This window comes from Ursus maritimus, unplaced genomic scaffold, assembly GCF_017311325.1.
Source record: "Ursus maritimus isolate PB19 unplaced genomic scaffold, ASM1731132v1 scaffold_16, whole genome shotgun sequence".
In the NCBI taxonomy this organism is placed as follows: Eukaryota; Metazoa; Chordata; class Mammalia; order Carnivora; family Ursidae; genus Ursus; species Ursus maritimus.
In genome coordinates, this window is record NW_024424008.1 from 17,737,480 (window position 1) to 17,761,501 (window position 24,022).

The 24,022-nt window shown below is 35.7% G+C and overlaps 1 protein-coding gene across 1 annotated transcript in view; it reads left to right on the forward strand.

The window, feature by feature from the left end:
• TYR (tyrosinase) overlaps positions 1–24,022 on the forward strand; it is a 107,199-nt gene that overhangs the window by 6,909 nt on the left and 76,268 nt on the right. Inside the window, exon 2 of the mRNA XM_008704436.2 lies at positions 2,638–2,854. Within this exon, the coding sequence (XP_008702658.1) occupies positions 2,638–2,854 (217 nt within the window). The remainder of the gene's footprint in view (positions 1–2,637; positions 2,855–24,022) is intronic.

Here is a 24,022-nt window from a genome sequence, read left to right on the forward strand (position 1 = left end):
AATTGACATAATAAAGGAATTCAATATATTATATTCAATGCAAAAGCTAAGTTAGCTTTATTCAACCATTCCTAAACCATTTACAGGCAGTAATAAATGTTATGTATATATACATTTGGAATTAGCACTGTGTATTAATGTTCTAGCTCTGGCTCTAAGCATCATATGACCTTAGACGAATCACCCAACAGATCTATTTCTCAATTATGCATGGATAAAAGGATTGAGGAATGTAGTGAAGTGTGAAGAAACCTGTAAACTGACATTTGCTGGGCAAAATCTGTGCTACTTTCTGTTACTATTTTATTTTATTATTAATACAGTAAATGTGAATTATACATTACAGTGTCATATAATAGTATATTTTTATTATACCCTATTATATTTAATACAATTTCATATTATGGTTGAGAAAATTGAGACTTAGCAAGTCTAAATAACATGCTCACTGACACATTGCCAGTAAGTAACAGAGCCGGAACTGATGCCCGCATCTACCGGAATTTGGCATCCAGTTCTTTTCCAACACACAACGCTTCAATTCATAAGTGATATCTTAGTGACCCAAAATTAAAAGCTTCTCTAAGTGTCTCTCATTGAACACAGTAGCAGCCATTCCTGGGAGGCACGGCTCATTCAGTTCCATCTCATGATAATTGAATTTGCTTTTACATTTCTCTAGAGTGCAAACTCACTGGAGCAGGAGACTAAGATTGTCTCGATTATTTTTAACTGTGGTGCAAACAAATGACCAGGAAGGCTTTTCACTTTTAAAATATTGTTCCATGTGCCTTGCCTGTTGTCCATAAAAGTATTCATCATAACCAGGGTTTTAGATGATACTAGCCTTTTGTATTCTCCCCTAGTCAGACTGTGTTTCCTCGTCATTAAAACAGGGGAAAAAATCATATAAACCTACAAGGTGGTTGTGTGAAGTTTTAAAAATGTACACAGTGATGCCTTCCTCATGTGTTTAATAAAAATGATATATTTTTAAAAATATCTTCTAGAGCAGAGTTTGGTACCGATTACAGGACGAGTTAAAAAGGTTGTTGAACACATGTTTGTAGTTGAAGATTCATTGGTTCATCCACTGATTTTATTCATCCATCAAATATTGATTGAGCCTCTGTTCTAGATCCTATGAATAGTAATAATAATAAAGTTGTCCTGGTGAAGATCACATTTTCTAAGGGAGATGATACTGATTGTTTATCAAGGAATCTAAAGTAAGTGAAGTCTACATTTGGCAAAGAATAATGTTATCTGCTCAATGGGCACAGGCCTCCTGTGGAAGTATGTGCTTGTGGGTCAAGGCGGGGTGGCTCTCCTGTACTTTTTGTTTTGAGTTAGGATTGATATCTTGCTACTTAGTTCCTTGCTCTCACTGAATCAAAGGCATCAATGATTTTAAGATGAATTAATTTAAATAGCACTGAGACCAAAAAGTAAAGATAAATCTGCCTATTAAATTGTGTGATTTTTTACTCATTTACAATTTTTATTTTATATTTATACTGAAAGAGCTCCTTTTGACTTCTTTAGTGAGATATTATCATAGTTTATTCTTCTGCCGACCTATAAATGAAACTATAAGTAAAATAATTCAGTGAAGAATTCCTGAAAATTCTTCATATTTAGAGTCAGATCCTTTTGAATTACTTTCAAAGTCAGAGTTAACAGTGTCTGTTTTTTTCTAAAATACTGCCTTATTCTTGAAGACGAGGTCAGATGTCAGATCCATGGCAAGGAGTGAGAATGCTTAGGTATGAACAAAGTTGTGGCAGGGAGAAACACGAGTAATGCTCAGAGAAGGGTAGCCAACCTGACTTTAGCAGTCAGGTCACATCATCTGTAGGCAAACTGAAGAGTGGTTCCCAGACTCAAGCTGTATTCTGGAGGTACAATTGACAAGACTGGCTAATGATTTCAACTGTTAGTGAAAGACCTAAGAGAATAAAATACAAATGAAAACTCACCAGTTTCTGGCTTTAAAAGGATGACTCACGGGTTTGAGCTGCAAGACGGTTGATGTGATAGGAAATATGGGGAGAAGAGCAGAGTTTGGGGAGTTTAAATGTGACATGTGAGATGCATGGGAGATAAGACTGAAATAGGAAGTCAGAGATGGATATAAAGGTTTAAAATTCAGAGAAGTGGTTTTGAACTAGAGATAAGAATTAGGGAGTTCTCACCAGGTAGTTGAAAGCTTTGAAACTTGTAAGAGCCAAAAGAGAAGATATAGAAATAGAGAAACAAGAGATGGCACAGACGTAAACTCAGGACTAGGGCTAGCTTCGTGGGCATACAACCAGCGAAGTCACACAATGGATGTTTAACAGACGCTTGTCAGATTTATATTCTCATCAAATAAATACTTGACAAAATTATATGAAGTCATTTTTATTATCCTCCTTTGATCATTGAGGCCTAGGGAATTTAACTCATTTTCTTAAGTAGATACAAGAAGAGAATTCTGTTCTAGATTTTAGATTTCACTCTTATTTTGCAACCCTCAGAAGGCTCGGTCCTTCAACAATTTCCTTTAAAATATGAAGCTCTTGGTGAATCTTCCCACCTTCTCCCTTTTGATGTTGAGGCCCCCACAACTCCTTTAACATAAAGGTTTTTGTGTAGATCATCTGCACCCGCCTGGAGGAGTACAACAGCCGGCAGGCTTTATGCGACGGAACTCCAGAGGGACCACTACTGCGAAATCCTGGAAACCATGACAAAGCCAGGACCCCGAGGCTCCCCTCCTCTGCTGATGTGGAATTCTGCCTAAGTCTGACCCAGTATGAATCGGATTCCATGGATAAAGCTGCCAATTTCAGCTTTAGAAATACACTGGAAGGTAATTCCCTTTTTTCACTCATTTAAAATTTCCTGTTTTTCTGAACTCCTGCTTGTAATCTCTTATCTAAAACTCCAGATATGTTAAGAATTCAGAATTTTCTAAGGACAAGTGGCATATATGCCTATGTGGCCAATAATCCTCACAGAATCTGAGCAGCACACCATCATCCAACACATACAACTCTTCAGCAAAAGGTATGAATACACCCCCGTCACAATAAAGAAAGACGAATGGCAGTCTAATGGTGAATAAGGTCAGCTTTTTCCACTGATAGAGTATTGATGCTGAACAAAACATTTTCAGACCATTTAGTATTTTGGAATTATGGATAAAAGACTGTGGAACTATCATACTTTGCAAGTTTTAGTATTTTACCTAGTTTAAAATAATCTGGACCCTAAGCTCTGTGAGCCAAGTCCATTCTCTTACCTATAATAAGGATAAAATCTATATGTCAGGTTAAGTCTCCATCTCATTATTCCTCAAGATTTCTGTACTTTGTCAGAGATTCCTTCTCAGAGGTTCTTCTAGGCCCACTTTTCCTAAAAAGCTTTCAGTACTGCTTGCTCTGCCCTTTAGCACCTGTTGATTCTTCTCTGCTCAATACTGTCCTGGTCATGAAACTCACTTTTTTCACCTTAATAAGCATTATGGAAGCAAACTACAAACAAAACAAACAAGCAAGCAAACATACAAACCAAGAACATTCACTCAAGTCACAGATTTAATAGGAAGTTTGTGAAGACAGGGGACTAACTTGTTGCAATGTCAACAATTCAATATTTAACATTAAACAGTCCACCTCCTACAAACCCCTTTGGCACCCTACCGTGTAGACAAAAGTTTCTCTCATTTCTTTCTTCTTAACTTTCTTGTTTTGCTTTCTTGTCCTTGTGGTTGTTGTTTTATCCTCTAACTTCTGTTGCTCAACTATACAACTATGTCTCCTTCATATCCCTGGGTCCTTCTAACCATAACCTCAGGCCTTGCTCTCCTCGAGAAGCAGTTAAAATAAGGAGTATATCATCTATATCACCCTAAAGAGGAATCCTGCTTCCAGCCATTAAAATAAAAATTGTGTTTATCTTCTGAAAGTAATATTAATGATTAACATTTTCCAGCTAATCACTGTGCCAAACACTATCTCTCTTAATTCTTACAACCATCCTCTGAGAAATATAGCACCATTATTTTGAGTTGAAAGAGAGGAAACAGGATTAGAGATATTATATAATTTGACTGTAAGCATTCATTCAGTCAGTGACAGAGCTAAATCTGTTCTGAGAATTGTCAAGTGTCAAAACCCAAGAGTCCTTTCCATTGTACTCAGATGACCCAGAGTGGGTTGAGAGTTTCTTGAAGGTGAACAATAAATATATCAAGCTGGACCTCAATAATATAATATAATATAAGAAGGCAATACATGGTGTCAGGAATCTCAGAGTCTATATGCTGAGACAAAGGTGCACACACAAGTTGGCAGTCACCATCTGGGAGGATTGGGTGTCCCATTGGACTATGCAGAGGTTAACAGCAAGACTCTAAATTCTGACTTAATGACACTGCAAAGTTGGACCTCATCCTTAAGGAAACAGAAGTACTTTATAGGTTTTTCAGGCAGATTTTCTAGTAGTTAAAATGCATGAACTTTGTAACTAAGGAACATGGGTTGGTCACAGAAATAAGGTAGGGGAGCCACATTTTTCTGGGCCTGAAGTTAATAAAAGAAAGCGGCTCGAGCTGTGTCAGCTCAGCCAGTGGCTTCCAAAGAGATTCTAACGCACAGAGGTAAGTGGAGAACATTAGATATATCACAAATAATTTGCTGCTATTAATAAATTATGGTTGTGAATTATTGTCTTCTTTTTTCTTTATTATTCTTATTCACACATAGTTTCTTATGTTTTCTTGAGGAGGAGAAAAAAGCATATGATAACACATTATCTGGCACATGATAGGTATTCATTAAGTTTTTGATAACTGAATACATAAATAAAACCTAATGTACTTCAAATTACATCTAACCCACCACTTAGCTTATTTATCAGTGTTGTATGTTGCCAACGTAGTGGTGGGAAAATCTTAGCAAACATTGATCTGAGCTATAAAAGGGCTTTCCCTGATCAAGGGCACATTTTTTTACTCTTTTCTTTAAACTTTTATTCAGAAATAATTTTAAGCCTACAGGAAAATTACAACAATAAAATAGAAAAGACACACATACATCCAGATTCACTTACTGTTTACATTATATCTGGTGTGCTGTCTCTCTCCCAAACTGAACCACTTGAGGGTGAGTGGTACAGATTAGAACACTTTACCCCTGGATATGTCAGTGTACTTTTCCTTAGAATGGGAATATTCTCTTACGTAACCACAGACCAGTTATTAACTACAGTAAATCATATATTGATATAAAGCTTTATTCTAATCTAATATTTACATTCTATTTTTTCAATAGACCTAATAATATCCTTATAGAATTTTTTTTTTCTTCATAACAGGATCCAGACTAGGGCAGGTAGCATTTGGTTGCCACATCTCTTTAGCCTTCTTTCATCTGAAATATTTTTACAGACACTTTTTTTTTCTTTAATGAGATTGACATTTTGGGGCAATACAGTCCCTTTCACCATTTTTAAATAGAATATCCTTTTTTTGAGTTTGTCTGATATTTCCTCATAATTGGATGCAGGTAATGCTTTCTGAGCCAGAATTCTATGTAGGTGGCTTTGTGTCTTTCTAAGAGTGTATCCCAATGGGAGGCACAGAACAACCATCTGTCTCACATTGATGATGTGAATTTGATCATCTGCTCCAGATGTAGTCCAATTTCCCCACTCCATAATTAGTTATTTTCTCTCTTTCAAAGTAATAAATTGATTAAATGGAGACATTTCTTAATACTGTGCAAATATTCTGCTTTCTCCTGCAGTTGCCATCCATTGGTGGTTACAAAATGATGTGTCCAACTTCAGCACTCCCTTTACATTTATTAGACAACACTCAGTATTCTACTGTTAGCAAGATCCCACCTGCCTACCTTCTTTCCTTCTTTTCTGCCTCCCTGTATTTATCTATTTATCATCTTTCTTTCTTTCGTTCTTTCGTTCTTCTTAATAGTTTGCTGCTTTTTTTTAAAGATTTTATTTATTCATTTGAGACAGAGAGATACAGAGAGAGTGAGAGCATGAGCAGGGGTGAGGCAGAGGGAAAGGGAGAAGCAGACTCCCTGCTGAACCAGGAGTCCGACATGGGGCTTGATCCCAGGACCTGGAGATCATGACCTGAGCTGAAGGCAGATGCTTAACCATCTGAGCCAACCAGGTGCCCCTCTATCTATCTTTCTATCTTAATCTATCTATGGTATCAAGTAAAGCCTTTCAGCACTCAGGATTTTTTCAATGGTATATAATTCTTTAAGATGCATCATTATCTCAGTGCTCGGATGGTTCCAGATTCCATCAATGGGCACACCTTCAAGCTGGCTCTTATGTCTTTGTTTCACTTCCCCATTATTATTTTTTTTTTTAGCATTTTCTTTCTTTCTGGTATAACAAAGTATTCTAGAGTCATCTTGTACCTGCAGTGCCTTGGGCCTGAATCAGTCATATTTCTTCAGAAACAATTGTTCCTTTCTGTGGGGAAGGATATTAGAAACAAAGATCTGGGAGCAAATATTGCTCACTGGACACATTTTAAAACCAGGATAGGATGGGATGTGGAATGTCTTGGCCTACAAGGAATGCTCAAGCAAGTATAGCTGTGAGGAACACAGAGTGGGAGAAGCAGGAGCAAAAGCAACTACTGCATTCTGCTCTCAGTAAACGAGGTGGAATAACCTCACAGTTATTGCTGCCCTTGGATTCTCTCTAGCCTTATGAGAGGTGTGTGATGTACATCCCATTGAACACATTCTCACAGCCAGACCTGGGATGGAGGAGCTGTTGTGTTTTCATCTGCTGAGGTTATTTATGTAACTTCAGCTTCCCTCTTAGATTTAAATGCTGAAATAAATATTGAAAATGTGCCATTTGTGAATTGTGTAAAAGAGACTCATGTTCTTTAATAAAGCAAAGAAAAAATAAGTATGCATTATAGAAGGTAGTCTTCTGATTAGGCTAAATATTTGATGCCCATGCAGTGTGGGCTATTGGATTCGAAGAAGAATCTTCTCACATCCAAATCTCTGACTGCCCAGGGTGTCTTGTACCTCACAGTTTATAATCGTGTTAATGCAAAATTAGCAGTGGCATGTGTGTTGGGGGCTGAGGGAGGAATGCCAGTTTAGTGAAGCGGTTAAAAACAATCAAACTGACAGGAAGTTGATCCAAACTCTACTACTTTCTAGATATATCACATTGAATAAGTTACTTCACTTCTGGGCCTTAGTTTCATCATCTTTAAAATGTAGAAAAGAATAATAATTTATGGGTTTTGTGTAAAGATTATATGATATAATACATGTAAGGAATTTAAACATTTCTTCAATAAATGACAGCCTTAATTATGTTAAACCAGGATTAGTTGTTGAAAACTCAGTTATCACTCATTAATTTTTCTGACAATTAGCTGAGAAACCAAGCATGGACTGACTCCTGAGAAAATAGGTCATGATGCGCAAGGTGTAGTAGAAAAATGGGGAAGGGGAAGGATGGAAAAAAATTTCTTGAGAGAGACCCAGAGATAGATAGCATTTCTGGAGGCAAATAGTTTTCAAGGGGAGTTCCCAAAAACAAAGAGACAAGAGAAAAGACAGCTCCAAAAGGAAAAAAAGTTACAAGAACAAGGAACAATTCTAATTTAAAGTTATGTTCACAACCCTAAGCACAGTGCAACTTAGGATCATGGAAACTTAGAGCTGAAAGACATTTCCATGCATTCACTCCAACATCCCATACTATGCTGAGATTCCACTATGACAATATCCCTGGGTAGCCATTCAAGGACAGGGACTAACCTACCTCACTAGGGACAACAAAAAGTTCCAGGGTGAGAAAAAAAAAACAACAAACACCTAGTTCTATCCAATTTAAAGAGCCCTCCATGATTCTGGTACTATAGGAAATGATGGACTTCTAAAGACATGTAAAGATGACAGTTACATAGTTTCTGACCTCGAGGAGCTTACCATCCAATAAAGAAATGCCACACTGGCGCATGGGGAAAGCACAATATGACAAGCAGTATAAAATGAGGTAGGAACCCAGAGATAAACTAGACATATTTCCCAAGAAGGTGAAAATAGAATTGGATCTTGAAATATCAATAATTTCTCACCAAGAAGGGAGGAGGAAAAGCATTTCCAGCAGAGGGTACAACATGCATAGTGGAACAAAGCTGTGAAATTAGTTACCAAAAAATAAAAAGTTCTGTATGGCTGGAATATTAACTTTGCAAAGGGAGCTAAGAAGAGGTATAAAGAGTTTAGAATACATCCTGTGTACCCCTGTATCTCAATCTGCTCTAAAGGAAAAATAATTATAGTGTCCTAAAAATATGCCCACAGATCCCTGGGGAATTAAGAAACTAAAGTGTGTTCTGTGTAAATGTCCCTCATAGCTTCTCTGTAAAAGATAGATATTTGAAAACCCGATGGTACAATGTTTGTATCTTCAAGAATACGTCTACATATCTTGTTTTGTGAAACATGGCTTTAGACAATGTGAGTCAGGAGAGGGCAGCAGGAAGTTGATATGATCCTTTCTACATGTCAACAAGGTATGAAGCTGGTGGACTTAGCAGAATGAGGGATGATTAATCAGTGAGCCATTGAGGGGACGATGGATGGTGAGGGCTTGTTTTCAGGTAGGGAGACAGAGATGCAGATGAATTGGTTGGAGTCTAGCAACTTTGGTATACTCTAGAGTATAGAGGATCAGGGGTTCTTGGTAGCCAAATGTGAGGCGGACAGGTGAGCAACATATTGAAGATGGTTCTAAAACATCTCCCATCGATTTCTCATAATTGGTCCTTGTTTTGTCTTCTTAAGCTATATACCATTAAAAAAATCTAGTTTATCTTCATATGAAAGCTCTTCTAAAATAACTGCTACTATATTCTCCAGAACTTTTCTTTCCAGCAGTCCTCCAACCCTATTTTTTTGTGACTGCCAAACACATCACTGGGAAGTATCTCACCTCCTCATTTGCTAGGATTTCTTGAGGAGGAGTTCAAAAAAGTTAAAGAAAGAAAGAAAGAAAGAAAGAAAGAAAGAAAGAAAGAAAGAAAGAAAGAAAGAAAGAAAGAAAAGAAAGAAAGAAAAAAGAAAGAGAAAGAAAGAAAGAAAAAGAGCTCTGGACTTTAATGAAAGTGGAAGTTTTGACATTTTGAATGACGTTTTATAGCAACATGCATATTTGAAGAGAAAGGCCAGCAGGCAGTCACAGTGAAGTCTCAAAGAATGACTGAGTTTTCAGTGTCTGTGCTTGAGAAATGGACTTTATTAGGACATCCAGAAATGATCACACAGACTCAAAAACTAAATTCCATTGAGACTGTAACTGTATAAATCTTAATGCCAAGGAGATGGTTTCAGTCGGATGGGACATTCTAGGGATGGGAAGACTCCAGCGCTCTCCTGTACACCTTTACTCATTCTGAGGAAATCAGAAAGCTGAACAGCTTGGTATTGATTGGTGTTCACTGACTCAGAACAGAAGCAAAAGGTTTTGAGAAGCTCAGAACAAGAAAACTTTTCCAAGCCTGGGTTATTTAACTCCCTAGAATTACCACCTTGCCAACTCTGTTGGTATTTGGATCAGGCAATGTTTCTGATCATAATAATAACAAAAATCTCTGTGTGCCAGACATTTTCATTTCTTGTGTTATATTATTTAATCCTGACAACAGTCCTATGATATTTAATATTCATTGATCACACTAATGCACCATCTTAAGTAGTTATTCCACTGAGTTTAGAAAACAGTATGTCTCCTTCCAGTTGAATGAGCTGATTCAACTTATTTGACTCAAAGCATAGCCTTGTTTTTTTTCTTCTCTTTGCTCCAAGTTCTCAGGGAAAATAGGATCCTTCCGATAACATGTAGGGAATTCAAACAAGTATCCTGTGTATTATTTTCAAAATGGGTTTGCTTTGATTGTGCTTCTCTTTTAATCAGGATATAACTACCTTTTTAAAGTCCTGAAATAAAATAAGGACTGCTATGTTATGGAGAAGGCTTTGTGGATAAATACTTACGTTTTTAAGAGATCTAGGGCAGAAGCTGCACTCAGGGTAGAGTTAGTACTTATGAACTAGGTTCACAAAATATAACTCAAGCATAATTCCTATGCATAATTTCTATGCATTCTTATGAAATGCATGTTAAATTCTTAATCAGTCAAAGCAGAAAGTGGTAAGATCAGAATACATTTATTTTATCTTGCCCTTAGAAACTCTCTAGCCAGGATGCAGTGATTACCTGCTAAAAACTATGACTGTTTAAACATTAGGAGGCATTTTAAATTTTGTAGAAACAAATTTCTTTAGACTCAGTGACATTGTTCAGACATCTGGGTAGTAGAAACTCACAGTTTTATTTTTTTTTTCAGAAAAAAAATACCTTAAAAACAGAATAATTTAGAGTGTGGGGATATTATTGCTTGATACTCGGTAAATTTAAGCAACAAATGCGATAATGACATACCCTGATATCTCTCTGTAAAAAAATGAAACAAAACAAATTGTTGTGTTAGTCCTCATTTATTTATACAGTTTTAAATGATTCTTCTGTTTCTACCATCTCTGATTGGTTGTAATACTATGCAAATTATCCTTGCCAAATGTGAATATTGAGAAAATAAAGAGATTTATTTAAGGCATACGTCATCTTTCCTATGAGTTAAGAGGTGCTGGTATTATGTACTAGCAAACACCATCTTGGAAAGCTACACTGGAGAAAGATAGAGAAGAACTTCCCAGATCTCTATAAAGTAGACTGAAACACTGATTTTGAAGACATATAGCAATATATTTGAGTATTTGTTTTAACATTATGAGCATTCCTCATTTTTAAAATTTATTTAATGATGACCTGTTTAGGCTATTGCAAGAATATACTCACACCTAGCTCCTATTATATACACGAAATGTTTCCTTTTCCCTACTCCTGTCTTTGTAGTTTTCAATAGTTGTCCCAACTTTCCTTATAATTTAGTAAGGTTATTACTCCTCATGATATGTATTTATTCATAATAAATAGCTTTTATTTATTTTTTCATCATTCAATTTCACTGTCGAAAATGGCTGTTTGTTGAAGGATGATCTTATTTTCTATTTAAGGTCACAGAAAATCTTTAAGGAGCAAAATAATAATGCACCTGTTCTAAGAGTAGAGTCAGGCATTAGACATATAGAAATTTCACTTCCTTGGGACAAATCTTGGTGAAAATACCAGCACTCATTAGTAATAAACACTGCAAATAAAAAGCAGGATTTTCTGTTTATACATTTATTTATTTAACAAAGATGAGTTGAGAGATTTCAGGATATCAAACACAAAGTAACAATGTCTCTTGTAGGATGGCTTGTAATCTTCTGCAGAGGTAAGTCTAAAATATTTTGGCTTCAGTGTCTATTTACAACTCTTACAAAATATGGAGAACTACAATAAGACTTTGTTTATGTGGGTTATATCTATAGCTACTTACTGTTTTTAAAACTAAAACTAAAAAAAACTTTGAAAATATTTGATTCATTAAAATAACAAAAAATATTCCTTACACACATATAAATAATGTACTTAAACATATTTAAAAAAAATAGAAAGTGACATTCCCCTGCTTTATATTTTTGCAAAAAAAAAAAAAAGAAGAAGAAGAAGACATCTGGATTCTATGTCTGCCTCTACACTCAGTGGTATTATGATATGGTGTTTGGTTGAAAAACTTGAAGAAAACATAACTTCACACAGGTATAAAATTAAAATAAGTAGAAGTATTTTTAAAAATATTTTCTGATAATTGTAGATCTTAATTTTTTTTGTACACCAAAACTTGACAAGTAGTAATTTCTTAAAAGTTGCTTGGAAACTCAAATTTTATCATGGGCAAGAAAATATCATCAGGTATTTTCTTTTTTAAGGATTTATTTATTTATTTGATTGAGAGAGAGAGAGCAGGGAGAGGGGCATAGAGAGAGAATCTCAAGAAGACTCCCCCCTGAGCATGGAGCCCAATGTGGGCCTCCATCCCAGAATCCTGAGATCATGACCTGAGCATAATCCAAGAACCAGAGGCTTAGCCAACGCAACTGAGCCACCCAGGTGTCCCCATCAGTTTTCTTTTAAGTGACATACTTATTTTGTTCAATATCAAGAAAATGTCTGCCAAATGCCTAAGTCTGAATAACCTGAGTTTATGTCCCAGTTGTGCATTCAGGTAGAAATGGATTCCATAAAAAGCATGGTTATTTCAGTTCTCAATACAAACAATGGCACATCTGATTTTCTTCTAGATAGCCATCATACTTAAGAGTGCAGCAAAAGTATTACTTATGTATGTCACATTCTGGCTTCTCTAGGTTACCAGAGCAAAACTTTTATCTCTGATGCACTCCCAATCCTGCTTCTGTTCTATGGCCCAGCACTAATCACTCCACTCTGTGTGGGTATCTTAGAAGAAATCATTGTGCAAAAACAATGGACTTTTTAGAAAACCAAAAATACAGAAGAATCACAGTCAATAAACTAATAAAAGTACATAGACTTCCACTTCTGGAAAAATGGATTAGATATACATTTCTCTATTCTCTCTCTAAGTATAACTAAAATCTCTGTATATTGTACATAAAACAGAATAATATTAATGGTGAAGATAAGGCAGACTTGCTAGAGAACCTGGGACCTCTTGCATGGTAAGGAGTCCCTTGTGCTTTCTTTTTGGCCGTATATCCAAGATCTAGAGCCGAAGAAGCCTAGGAAATAGTAAGAGGTATAGAAAAACAAACAAACAAAGAAACAAACCTAAAGGACAACAAAAATTTGCTCTCTTTAGCCATAAGGAGTAGGGAAGAAAGCTTTAAGGCAATAACCACTATACTCCATTCAAACAATGAAAATACGAAGAAGAAGAAGAAGAAGAAGAAGAAGAAGAAGAAGAAGAAGAAGAAGAAGAAGGAAGAAGAAGAAGAAGAAGAAGAAGAAGAAGAAGAAGAAGAAGAAGGAAGAAGAAGAAGAAGAGAAGAAGAAGAAGAAGAAGAAGAAGAAGAAGAAGAAGAAGAAGAAGAAGAAGAAGAAGAAGAAGAAGAAGAAGAAGAAGAAGAAGAAGAAGAAGAAGAAGAAGAAGAAGAAGAAGAAGAAGAAGAAGAAGAAGAAGAAGAAGAAGAAGAAGAAGAAGAAGAAGAAGAAGAAGAAGAAGAAGAAGAAGAAGAAGAAGAAGAAGAAGAAGAAGAAGAAGAAGAAGAAGAAGAAGAAGAAGAAGAAGAAGAAAGAAGAAGAAGAAGAAGAAGAGAAAAGAAAAGAAAAAAGAAAAGAGAAAAGAAAAAAGAAAAGGAAAAAGGAAAGGAGAGAAGAGAAAGAAGAGAAGAGAAGAGAAGAGAAGAGAAGAGAAGAGAAGAGAAGAGAAGAGAAGAGAAGAGAAGAGAAAGAAGAGAAGAGAAAGAAGAGAAGAAGAACACTTTATGGTAGAATACCCACCCACGCCAGTAAATGTTAGTTGGGATGACTAGACCTCCATCTTTACCAGAATAACAATGTGCCCCAATCCCCTGCTTGCATGGTAGAATAGAAGTCTGTGTAAGAAGCAGAGATTTCCATCCCAAAAAGGCAGTAAGGAGACATTCCTGTTACCTTAAATGGAGACCATAGAGGGGACCTGCACTTCCACACCTACCTGGCAGTAAAAAGGTGATACACTTTCTCTGCTGGATTGGGGTCAAAGGAAACTTGTGGAGAGGCAGGACCTCTACTACTACCCAGTGATATTGAGGCCATCCAATCCAGTGTTAGTGGAGGCCAATTAGGGAGCAGTAATGAGGCATTCCTACCTCTCAGAGCCAGGAAGCATAGAGACTTCCTGGAGAACAGATCAAGTGGGGAACCTGGACTTCTATCCCCACTTAACAGTTACGAGGCAATGTTTGTTTCTCCTTCCCTTGCTGTACTTGAGTTAGAGAAAGCCAGTTAAAATAGATTTTAATAAGATCCAGAGTCTCAAAATGTAATACCCAAAATGTTTAGGTTTCTAACAAAAATCATCACACCAAGAAAATCTCATGCTTGAATGAAAAAGACCATCAGTAGAAGTAGTAGTAAGATGACAGAGAAGGTCATCTTATAATAATAAATGAGTCATTCTTCCAAGAAGATATAGCAATCCTAAATATGTATGCACCAAACAGTGGAGCTCCAAAATATATGAAACAAAAGCTGATGAAACTGAAAGGAAAATAGACAAATCCACAGTTATAGTTGGAGAATTTAATACCCCTTTCTCAACAACTGATAAGACTTGACAGAATACAAAAAAATATAAAAGAACTCACAACACTATCAACCAAAAGGATCTGATTGACATTTATAGAACACTTCACCCAACAACAAAAGAATAAACATTTGTTTTGAGTGCCTACAAAACATATACTTAGACCATATCCAAGACCATAAAACAAAACTCAACAAATTTAAAAGAACTGGAATCATATGGATTGTGTTCTCCCATCAAGATGGAATCAAACTATAAATCAATAACATAATGTTAACAGGAAAATATCATTAAAAAAAAAAGGATAAAAAGAAAACCACAGCCCAACATCACTCGTGCAAGGCTAGTTCAATATGTAAGTGTCTTATATCTTCACTCTTACATGAACAATATCTTGGCTATAATATTATATTATGGTTTTTCAAAGTGATACCATTGGGGAAAATTGAATAAAGGGCACATTAAATCTCTCATTATTTTTTGTAATTGAATGTAAATCTATAATTATCTGAAAATTACAACTTTAAAAATAACAAAACCAAGAAACAAAAAACTGTTAAGCCAATATTTGAAATTTACTTTTATTTTTTAATTTTTTATTTACAATAATTTTTTATTATGTTATGTTAGTCACCATACAGTACACCCCTAGTTTTTGATGTAATGTTCCGTGATTCATTACTTGCATATAACACTCAGTGCACCATGCAGTACATGCCCTCCTTAATACCCATCACCGGCCTATCACAATCCCTCACCACCCTCCCCTCTGAAGCCCTCAATTTGTTTCTCAGAGTCCATAGTCTCTCATGGCTCATTCCCCCTTCTGTTTACCCCCCCCTTCATTCTTCCCTTTCTTCTCCTACCGATCTTCCTAGTTCTTATGTTTCACGAATGAGTGAAACCATATGATAATTGTCTTTCTCTGCTTGACTAATTTCATAGATGGATGAGATAAAAGACCCTAATATTGAGTCTTTTTTGGTCAAGTAATTAACAATACTTTTGTGTATTTGCATTTATTCATAAATCAAGAGATGCAATGTGTAGCACGATCCAAGATAATATTACAGTTATTGATATATGCGAAAGTGGACTTAGGGCAAACATAATATAGATTTTATTCTAAATGTTGCATTCCTCAAATAGCTATTATCACTTTCTTTTCTGCCAGTTTGAGATTAATAGAAATACTGTCCCAGAGAATAAAGTAATTGCCCAATAACTGGTATACAACTCACCTGAGTCTATAGATTGTTTACAGAGAATTTCCTTAAATACACATCGTAGTTCTAGTAGATCAAGAACTACTTGCATCTCTAATTTTGTAAATACCTCTAAAACATCTTTATTAACCTTAAGAACCATCCTTAGATTTCCTTGCCTTGTTTTGATTTATACAAACAGCATTAATGTTTACTTTTTATTTTGTAGTCATATTTTATGGAGGAATAAGTTTTCATATAAATTCATAATAGCTACTGTTTATGTTATAGTAAAGTAAGAACAGAAACATTTTAATGAGGCAAACGCTAAGTAGGTGACTAGCCTAGCTCACTGGTTAAGAAAGAGCCTTGCTCCTATTTTTAAGTTTTGCAGTTATCCAGTTCCTGGTTTGGAGAAAAATGTTAAAGGTTATATGTCATTAGCTTTGGGAATCTGATATACATAGTCTAAACAATCTATAAAATAAGCAATTTATTTTTCCTTTAAAGAGATCTGTATAGAGTAAGATAAACAGAAAAATTGGTCATTAGACTAAAGTATTTGGGAACTATAGATGGCACATGCCCTTTTTAACACATCCTAGAATGAGGAATCTAAGAAGTTCTGCAATTTAGAAAGCTGTTTTGATTTGTTTAACTAGAAAGATTTCCAACTAATTTGGCCATAGAACCCATCCATTACCATCACCTTGTGTTTTTTATTTCTCCAAATACTCTTTTAAACTCTTTTGGTTTATACATTTCAAACATTTACTTGGGAAAATGTGGTCTAAAATTAAAATATTACACCTACAAATAACAAGGGCTAACTCTAGTCTCCATCTTTTTAGAGCCAATCAATTTCATGCCAGAGACTATGAATAATTATCCTTTCCTTCTTTACTGTTAAGTTTAAGAGGATCAAAGTGATTATTTATTCTCAAACTATTCCAAAAAATATAAAAGGAAGAAAAACTTCCAAATTCATTCTATAAGACCAGCATTACCCTGACACCAAAACTGGATAAAGACTCCACTAAAAAAGAGAAGTACCGGTCAATATCCCTAATTAACATAGATGCAAAAATTCTCAGTAAAATAGTAGCAAACCAAATCCAACATTACATTAAAAGAGTCAACCATGATCAAGTGAGATTATTCCTGGGTTTTGCAAATCAATAACATGATCACATTAATCAAAGAAAGGATGAAAATCGCATAATCGTTTCAATAGACTCAGAAAAAGCATTTGACAAAGTACAACATCCATTCATGATAAAAACCCTCAACAAGGTAGGTGTGGAGGGAACATACCTCAACATAATAAAGGCCATAAGAAAAAAAAACAACTAATATCATCCTCAATGGGAAAAAAACTGAGAATTTTTTCACTAAAGTCAGGAACAAGACAGGGATGTCCACTCTCACCATTGTTATTTAACATAGTACTGGAAGTCCTAAGCACAGAAATCAGACAACTAAAAGAAATAAAAAGCATCCAAATCAACAAGGAAGAAATGAAACTTTCACTATTTGCAGTTATATGACAAAGCTGTAGTGATCAAGACAGCATGGTACTGGCACAAAAATAGACACATAGATCAATGGAACAGAATAGACAACCCATAAATGAACCCACAACTATATGGTTAATTAATCTTTGACAAAGCAGGAAAGACTATCCAATGGGAAAAAACAGTCCCTTCAACAAATGGTGTTGGGAAAACTGGACAGAAGAATGAAACTGGACCATGTTCTTACCCCATACACAAAAATAGATTGAAAATTGATGAAAGACCTAAATGTGAAACAGGAAACCATTAAAATCCTAGAGAAGAATACAGGCAATAACCTCTTTGACATTGGCTGTAGCAGCTTCTTATTAGATGTCTCTGAGAGAAAGGGAACAAAAGCAAAAATAAATTATTGGGACTTCATCAAAATAAAAGGCTTCTGCACAGTGAAGGAAGCAATCAACAACACTAAAAGGAAGCCTATGGAATGGGAAAAGATATTTGTAAGTAAACTATCTGATAAAGGGTTAGTATCCGAAATATATAAAGAACTTATAAAACCCAACACCCCCAAAAATGAAAAATCCAATTAAAAATGGGCAGAAGACATGAATAGACATTTTCCAAAGAAGACATGCAGATGGCCACCAGACACATGTAAAGGTCCTCAACATCACTGATCATTAAGGAAGTACATTCAAAACTACAATGAAATACTACCTCAAGCCTGTCAGAATGGCTAAAATCAACAACACAAGAAAAAATAGGTGTTGCTGAGGATGCAGGGAAAGAGGAACCCGCTTGCACTGTTGGGAATGCAAACTGGTGCAGCCATTGTGGAAAACAATATGGAGGTTCCTCAAAAAGTTAAAAGTAGAACTATGATCCAGTAATACTTGGTATTTACCCAAAGGATAAAAAATACTGATTCAAAGTGATACATGCACCCCAATGTTTATAGAGGCATTATGTACAATAGGCAAACTATGGAAACAGCCCAAACATCCAACAACTGATGAATAGATAAAGAAGATATGGCACACACACACACATACACACACACACACATTGGAATATTACTCACCCATAAAAAAAACAATAGAATCTTGCCATTTGCAAAGACATGGATGAAGCTAGACAGTATAAATAAGTCCATTAGAGAAAAACAAATACTATGCAATTTCACTCAGATGTGGAATTTAAGGAACAAAACAAATAGGCATGGGGTGAAAAAGGAGAGAGAGAGAAAGGCAAACTGAGGCTTAGCTATAGAGAACAAACTGATGGTTACCAGAGGAGAGCTGGATGGGGGAATGGGTGAAGCAGGTGACGGGTATTAAGGAGTGCACTTGTGATGAGTACCAGGTGTTATATGAAAGTGTTGAATCATTAAAGGCATGCCTGAAACTAATATTACACTTTAACTAACTCGAATTTAAATAAAAACTTCTAAAAAGAGAGAAAATATCCCAAAGTGATTATTTAGTCAGTTATAGATTTCAGTAGAAATTTATAGTAGAACTGTAGCTGGATCCAGGGGAAAACATGTGAAGTAGAAGATTGTTTACAATGCCAAATATGTGTGAGATAAAAACTATCAAGGTCTTTTAAAAAATTCATTAAGGTTTCTGCTTGCACAACTCTAGGGACACCATCCAATTTTTACTGTATTGTGCTCCAGCGAAGGGAATTATAAAATATAATCTAAATGGTACTCCCTAGGGTTGTACATTTTTATTATGCTATAAATCTATCCTCCCTTAAAAATTAAAACTTAAAAAAAAACTAATAGCTAACATTTATTGAGAGATTACTAAATGTTAGGTACTTTAGGTAAACAATTTTTCTACCTTTTAGCAACCTAATTCCAAGTGGTAAGTTTTATTTATTGTCCCCATTTCATGGGTTAAAAAAAAAGTATGTCGGGAAAGCAAGGTCATCCGCTTATAGCAACATAAATCATAAGTGGCAGAGCTGGAATCCAAAATCGATACTGAATTCTGAGCTCCTAATCTCAAAGGGAAATGTTTAGAAATTTGACAAGTATACTACCATCCTTGAAGAGAGATTCCTAGAACTCAAGACATGAGATCCTGGGTAAGCTATTTATATTCATACAGCACATGTATTTCATCTACAAAATGGAGATAATATTTCTGTACTATCTATCTCTTAACGTTCATATGAGTATCAAATAAGAAATGTTTGTTAAATGTGGGAAGCCTCTGTTATACTACAATGAAGAAAATCTTTTTAAAGATTTATTCACATTATGTGAATTCTATTATCTTTTTATCAATAATTTTAACTTAAACAATATTTTTCTTTTTTGTCCTATGGTAAATTCAGAATCTTGTGACAGTGGCCTCACAGTAGGTGACTTATCAATAGAAGCTTTGAACGTTTATGAACTTGGAATTATCACTTCAGTGTTTAAATAAGTAGAAGAGAATATACTGATAAAAAGGATTCATATTATAGGCAGAAATACTTGCAATATGGTGATTAATATGGATAAGAAGCCAAAAGCAACTACGGCTCTAAGTATTCCTTTCAAGATTCTGTAGGTCATTAGTTCCATAAGATATTGTTGAGTTAGTCTATTTATTTCTCCTTCTTTTTGTTAGAGCTCACTTTAGATTATTGTAAGAAAGAAAACCCAAATAATGCGGCTTAAAAAAAAAACCGTTTTTTTTTGCTATCATGAAACCACAACAGAAGTGGATAATCCAGGATTGGTAGTGCAATTCTACCATCCTCAACAACCAACATCTATTTCTAAATCTTCATTTTAATATCTTCATCTTAATTGGCAAGAAGTACACAAAGTGGGAAAAAGAATGTGTGTCCATTTTCCTTTAAAGGCATAAGTTAGAAGTGTCTCTCATTAATTCTGTTTTAATCCCCATGGTCAAACAGACATGGCCACACTTAACTCCAAAGGGCAACTGAAAAATGTCATTTCCAGCTAGTGGCCATGTGCCCCACCACATTTAGGATATGTATTATTAGAAAAAGGAAGAGAACTAGTACTGGTGAAAAAAATAGCAGTTTCTGTTACAATCCCTCTCTCTAGTGTTTATTGAAATAACTTAGTGTTTTATAAAATGAACATCAAGTATACTCTGTCTACTGCGTTTCATATAGGACAACAGTAAATCTATAGTGGTAAGTGAAGTACCAAAATATTCTTTTACTCCTGACCTTTTGAATTATTAAACTTGGAGAATTTATTATATAATTAGGAAATTAGAGTATTGTGCTAGAATGCATAGACCAAATGTTTGTGTCCCCTCCAATTTCATATATTGAAACCTTCCCCCTCGATGTGAAGTTTTAGAAGGTGGGCCTTTGGGATTTAATGAGGATTAGATGAGGTGATGAGAATGGAGCCCTCATGAACAGGATTAGTGTACCTATAAGAGTCACAACAGAGCTTGTTTCCCCTCTCTGCTCTCTGCCATGTGAGAATACAACCAGAAGCCACTAGTTTGCAGACTGGAAAAGGGCCTTCCCCAGAACTTGACTATGTTGGCACCCTCATCTTACGGCCTTCAGAAACATAAGAAATATATTTCTGTTGCTTATAAGCCACCTGGTCTATGATACTTTGTTAAAGTAGCCCACCCTGACTAGGCCATAAGAGCCAGAACAAATCCCCAAATCTTGGTGGTTTAACCTAATAAAAGTTGATTGATTACTTGCTCACACCAAGCCTAGTTTGGATGTTAACAGTTGGTGAGTGGCCTTTCATGTGGCTATTTTAGTGACTCTACTTTCCCTCAGCTTTCTAATGGATCTTCTGCATGTTCCTGGGAGACAAGAGAAGAGGGTGTTTGGTGGGTGCTACGGGAAGAATATATGGGTCAAGCCTAGGAGTGGTCCACCTACCTTCTGCCCATATTTCATTAGCCACAGTTCATTCACAGGGACACACCTAAATAGGAGGTTGGTTGTGCATACAGGAGTTCGAAGAACTAGGTTTCGTGAACACATTGAATGGATACATGTTGTGTCTTTCTCTTTAAGCCTTTTCAATTTTTTCCTCTCTAGGATTTAGTTATTGCTAGGGGTTTTAGTTTTGGGCTCACATTGAAGCCTCAACTCTTAATTTATCTGTTCTCACTTGCCATTGCTTTCTTCTTCCCATCTACCTTACTACAATATTTTGCGACTTTATCCCATTTTCCACCAAGTAGAAAAAGGCCATGAAATTCTCTTTTTCCTTAGCCATTATATATTCTTCTTTCCCAATGGCATCTCTCAAAACGTATACCATGATCTGTCGGTGAATAATTATTTCTATTAATGTGTGGTTTTTTTTCAAATGAAGAATCAACTTTCCATTCTTTCTTAACATCTACTATTATCTCCTCCATGCAGAGCAACACCACAACTATTTTTCATACAAGTTGTTTGGGTCTTGCTCTATATACAATTAATTATTGCATCAGAAGAATATTGACAGAATGGCCTGTTCAATAAAAACATAAGAGCCAGATTCAGAGCCATGACGCATCTCATGCAGTCATAAACCTAGGAACATTAGGGACATGTTCCAAAAACTTTTAGGTTAACTGATTTTATTTTATTTTTTTTTAGCTTACCTGATTTTAAAATTATGCCAACAACTAGAGTTGCATGTTTTAAAAAGAGAAATAAATATCCCATATTTATTTATTCAACAAACATTTGTAAAGCATCTACTGTGTGCAGACACTTTCCAGTACACTAAGAATGACTTGTGACTATGACGCAGATCTTTCTCTCTTGGAACAGTCAAATTAAGAATTGGACCATGAATATGTAAATATAATCCCCCCAAAAAATAAATTATTAAGAAGAGGGAAGTATAAGTGTTATAAAACAGAGGAACATAGCCAAGTGTTTATTGTTAGAGAAACTCTGATTGAGGATCTTTGTGTGTGTGTGTGTGTTCTACTTTATTTTTTATTTTTTTTCCTACACAATTTTATTTTTTTATTTTTTTATTTTTAATTTTTTTTCATAATAATATTTTTATTATATTATGTTATTCACCATACAGTACATCCCTGGTTTTTGATGTAAAGTTCCATGATTCATTAGTTGCGTATAACGCCCAGTGCACCATGCAATACATGCCCTCCTTACTACCCATCACCAGCCTATCCCATTCCCCCACGCCCCTCCCCTCTGAAGTCCTCAGTATGTTTCTCATAATCCATAGTCATTCATGCTTCATTCCTCCTTCTGATTACCCCCTTTCTTTATCCTTTTCTTCTCCTACCAATCTTTCTTGTTCTTATGTCCATAGATGAGAGAAACCATATGATAATTGTCTTTCTCTGCTTGACTTATTTCACTTAGCATTGTCTCCTCCAGTGCCGTCCATGTTGCAGCAAATGTTGAGAAATCATTCTTTTTGATAGCTGAGTAATATTCCATTGTATATATGGACCATATCTTCTTAATCCAGTCATCTGTTGAAGGGCATCTCGGCTCCTTCCACAATTTAGCTATTGTTGACAATGCTGCTATGGCCCTTCTCTTCACTATGTCTGTATCTTTGGGATAAATACCCAGTAGTGCAATGGCTGGATCATAGGGTAGCACAATTTTTAACTTTTTAAGGGAACTCCACACTGTTTTCCAGAGTGGCTGTAACAACTTGCATTCCCACCAACAATGTAGGAGGGATCCCCTTTCTCCGCATCCTCTCCAGCAATTGTTGTTTCTTGCCTTGTCAATGTTTGCCATTCTAACTGGTGTAAGGTGGTATCTTAGTGTGGTTTTGATTTGAATTTCCCTGATGGCTAATGATTTTGAACATTTTTTCATGTGTCTGTTAGCCATTTGTATGTCTTCTTTGGAAAAGTGTCTGTTCATATCATCTGCCCATTTTTGGTTTGTTTATTTGTTTCTTGTGTATTGAGTTTGAGAAGTTCTTTGTAGATCTTGGATACCAGTCTTTTATCTGTAGTATCATTTGCAAATATATTCTCCTATTTCGTGGGCTGCCTCTTAGTTTTTTTTTTTTTTTGACTGTTTCCTTGGCTGTGCAGAAGATTTTTATCTTGATTAAGTCCCACAAGTGCATTTTATCTTTTGTTTCTCTTGCCTTTGGAGATGTGTCATGAAAAAAGTTGCTGTGGCCGATGTCGTAGAGGTTGCTGCCTATGCTCTCCTCTAGGATTTTGATGGATTCCTGTCTCACATCGAGGTCTTTCATCCATTTAGAGTTTATATTTGTGTATGGTGTGAGAGAGTGGTCAAGTTTCATTCTTTTGCATGTAGCTGTCCAATTTTCCCAGCACCATTTATTGAAGAGAGTGTCTTTTTCCCACCGGATGTTTTTTCCTGCTTTATCAAATATTAGTTGCCCAAAGAGCCGAAAGTCCATTTCTGGGTTCTCTATTCTGTTCCATTGGTCTATGTGTCTGTTTTTGTGCCAGTACCATGCTGTCTTTGTGACCACAGTTTTGTAGTACAGCTTGAAATCCGGCATTGTGATGCCCCCAGCTTTGTTTTCCCTTTTCAACAATTCCTTGGTGATTCGGGGCCTTTTCTGGTTCCACACAAATTTAAGGGCTGTTTGTTCCAGTTCTTTATAAATGTCCTTGGTATTTTGATCGGGATGGCATTGAAAGTGTAGATTGCTCTGAGTAGCATGGACATTTTAACTATGTAAATTCTTCCGATCCGTGAGCATGGAATATTTTTCCATCTTTTTGTGTCTTCCTCAATGTCTTTCAAGAATGATTTGTAGTTTCTAGAATATAGGTCCTTTACGTCTCTGGTTAAGTTAATTCCGAGATAACGTATGATTTTTGGTGCTATTGTAAATGGAATGGATTCCCTAATTTCTCTTTCTTCAGTCTCATTATTCGTGTATAGAAATGCAACTGATTTCTGAGCATTGATTTCGTATCTCGCCACATTACTGAATTGCTCTATAACTTCTAGTAGTTTGGGAGTGGATTCTTTTGGGTTTTCCATATAGAGTATCATGTCATCTGAGAAGAGAGCAGTTCAACTTCTTC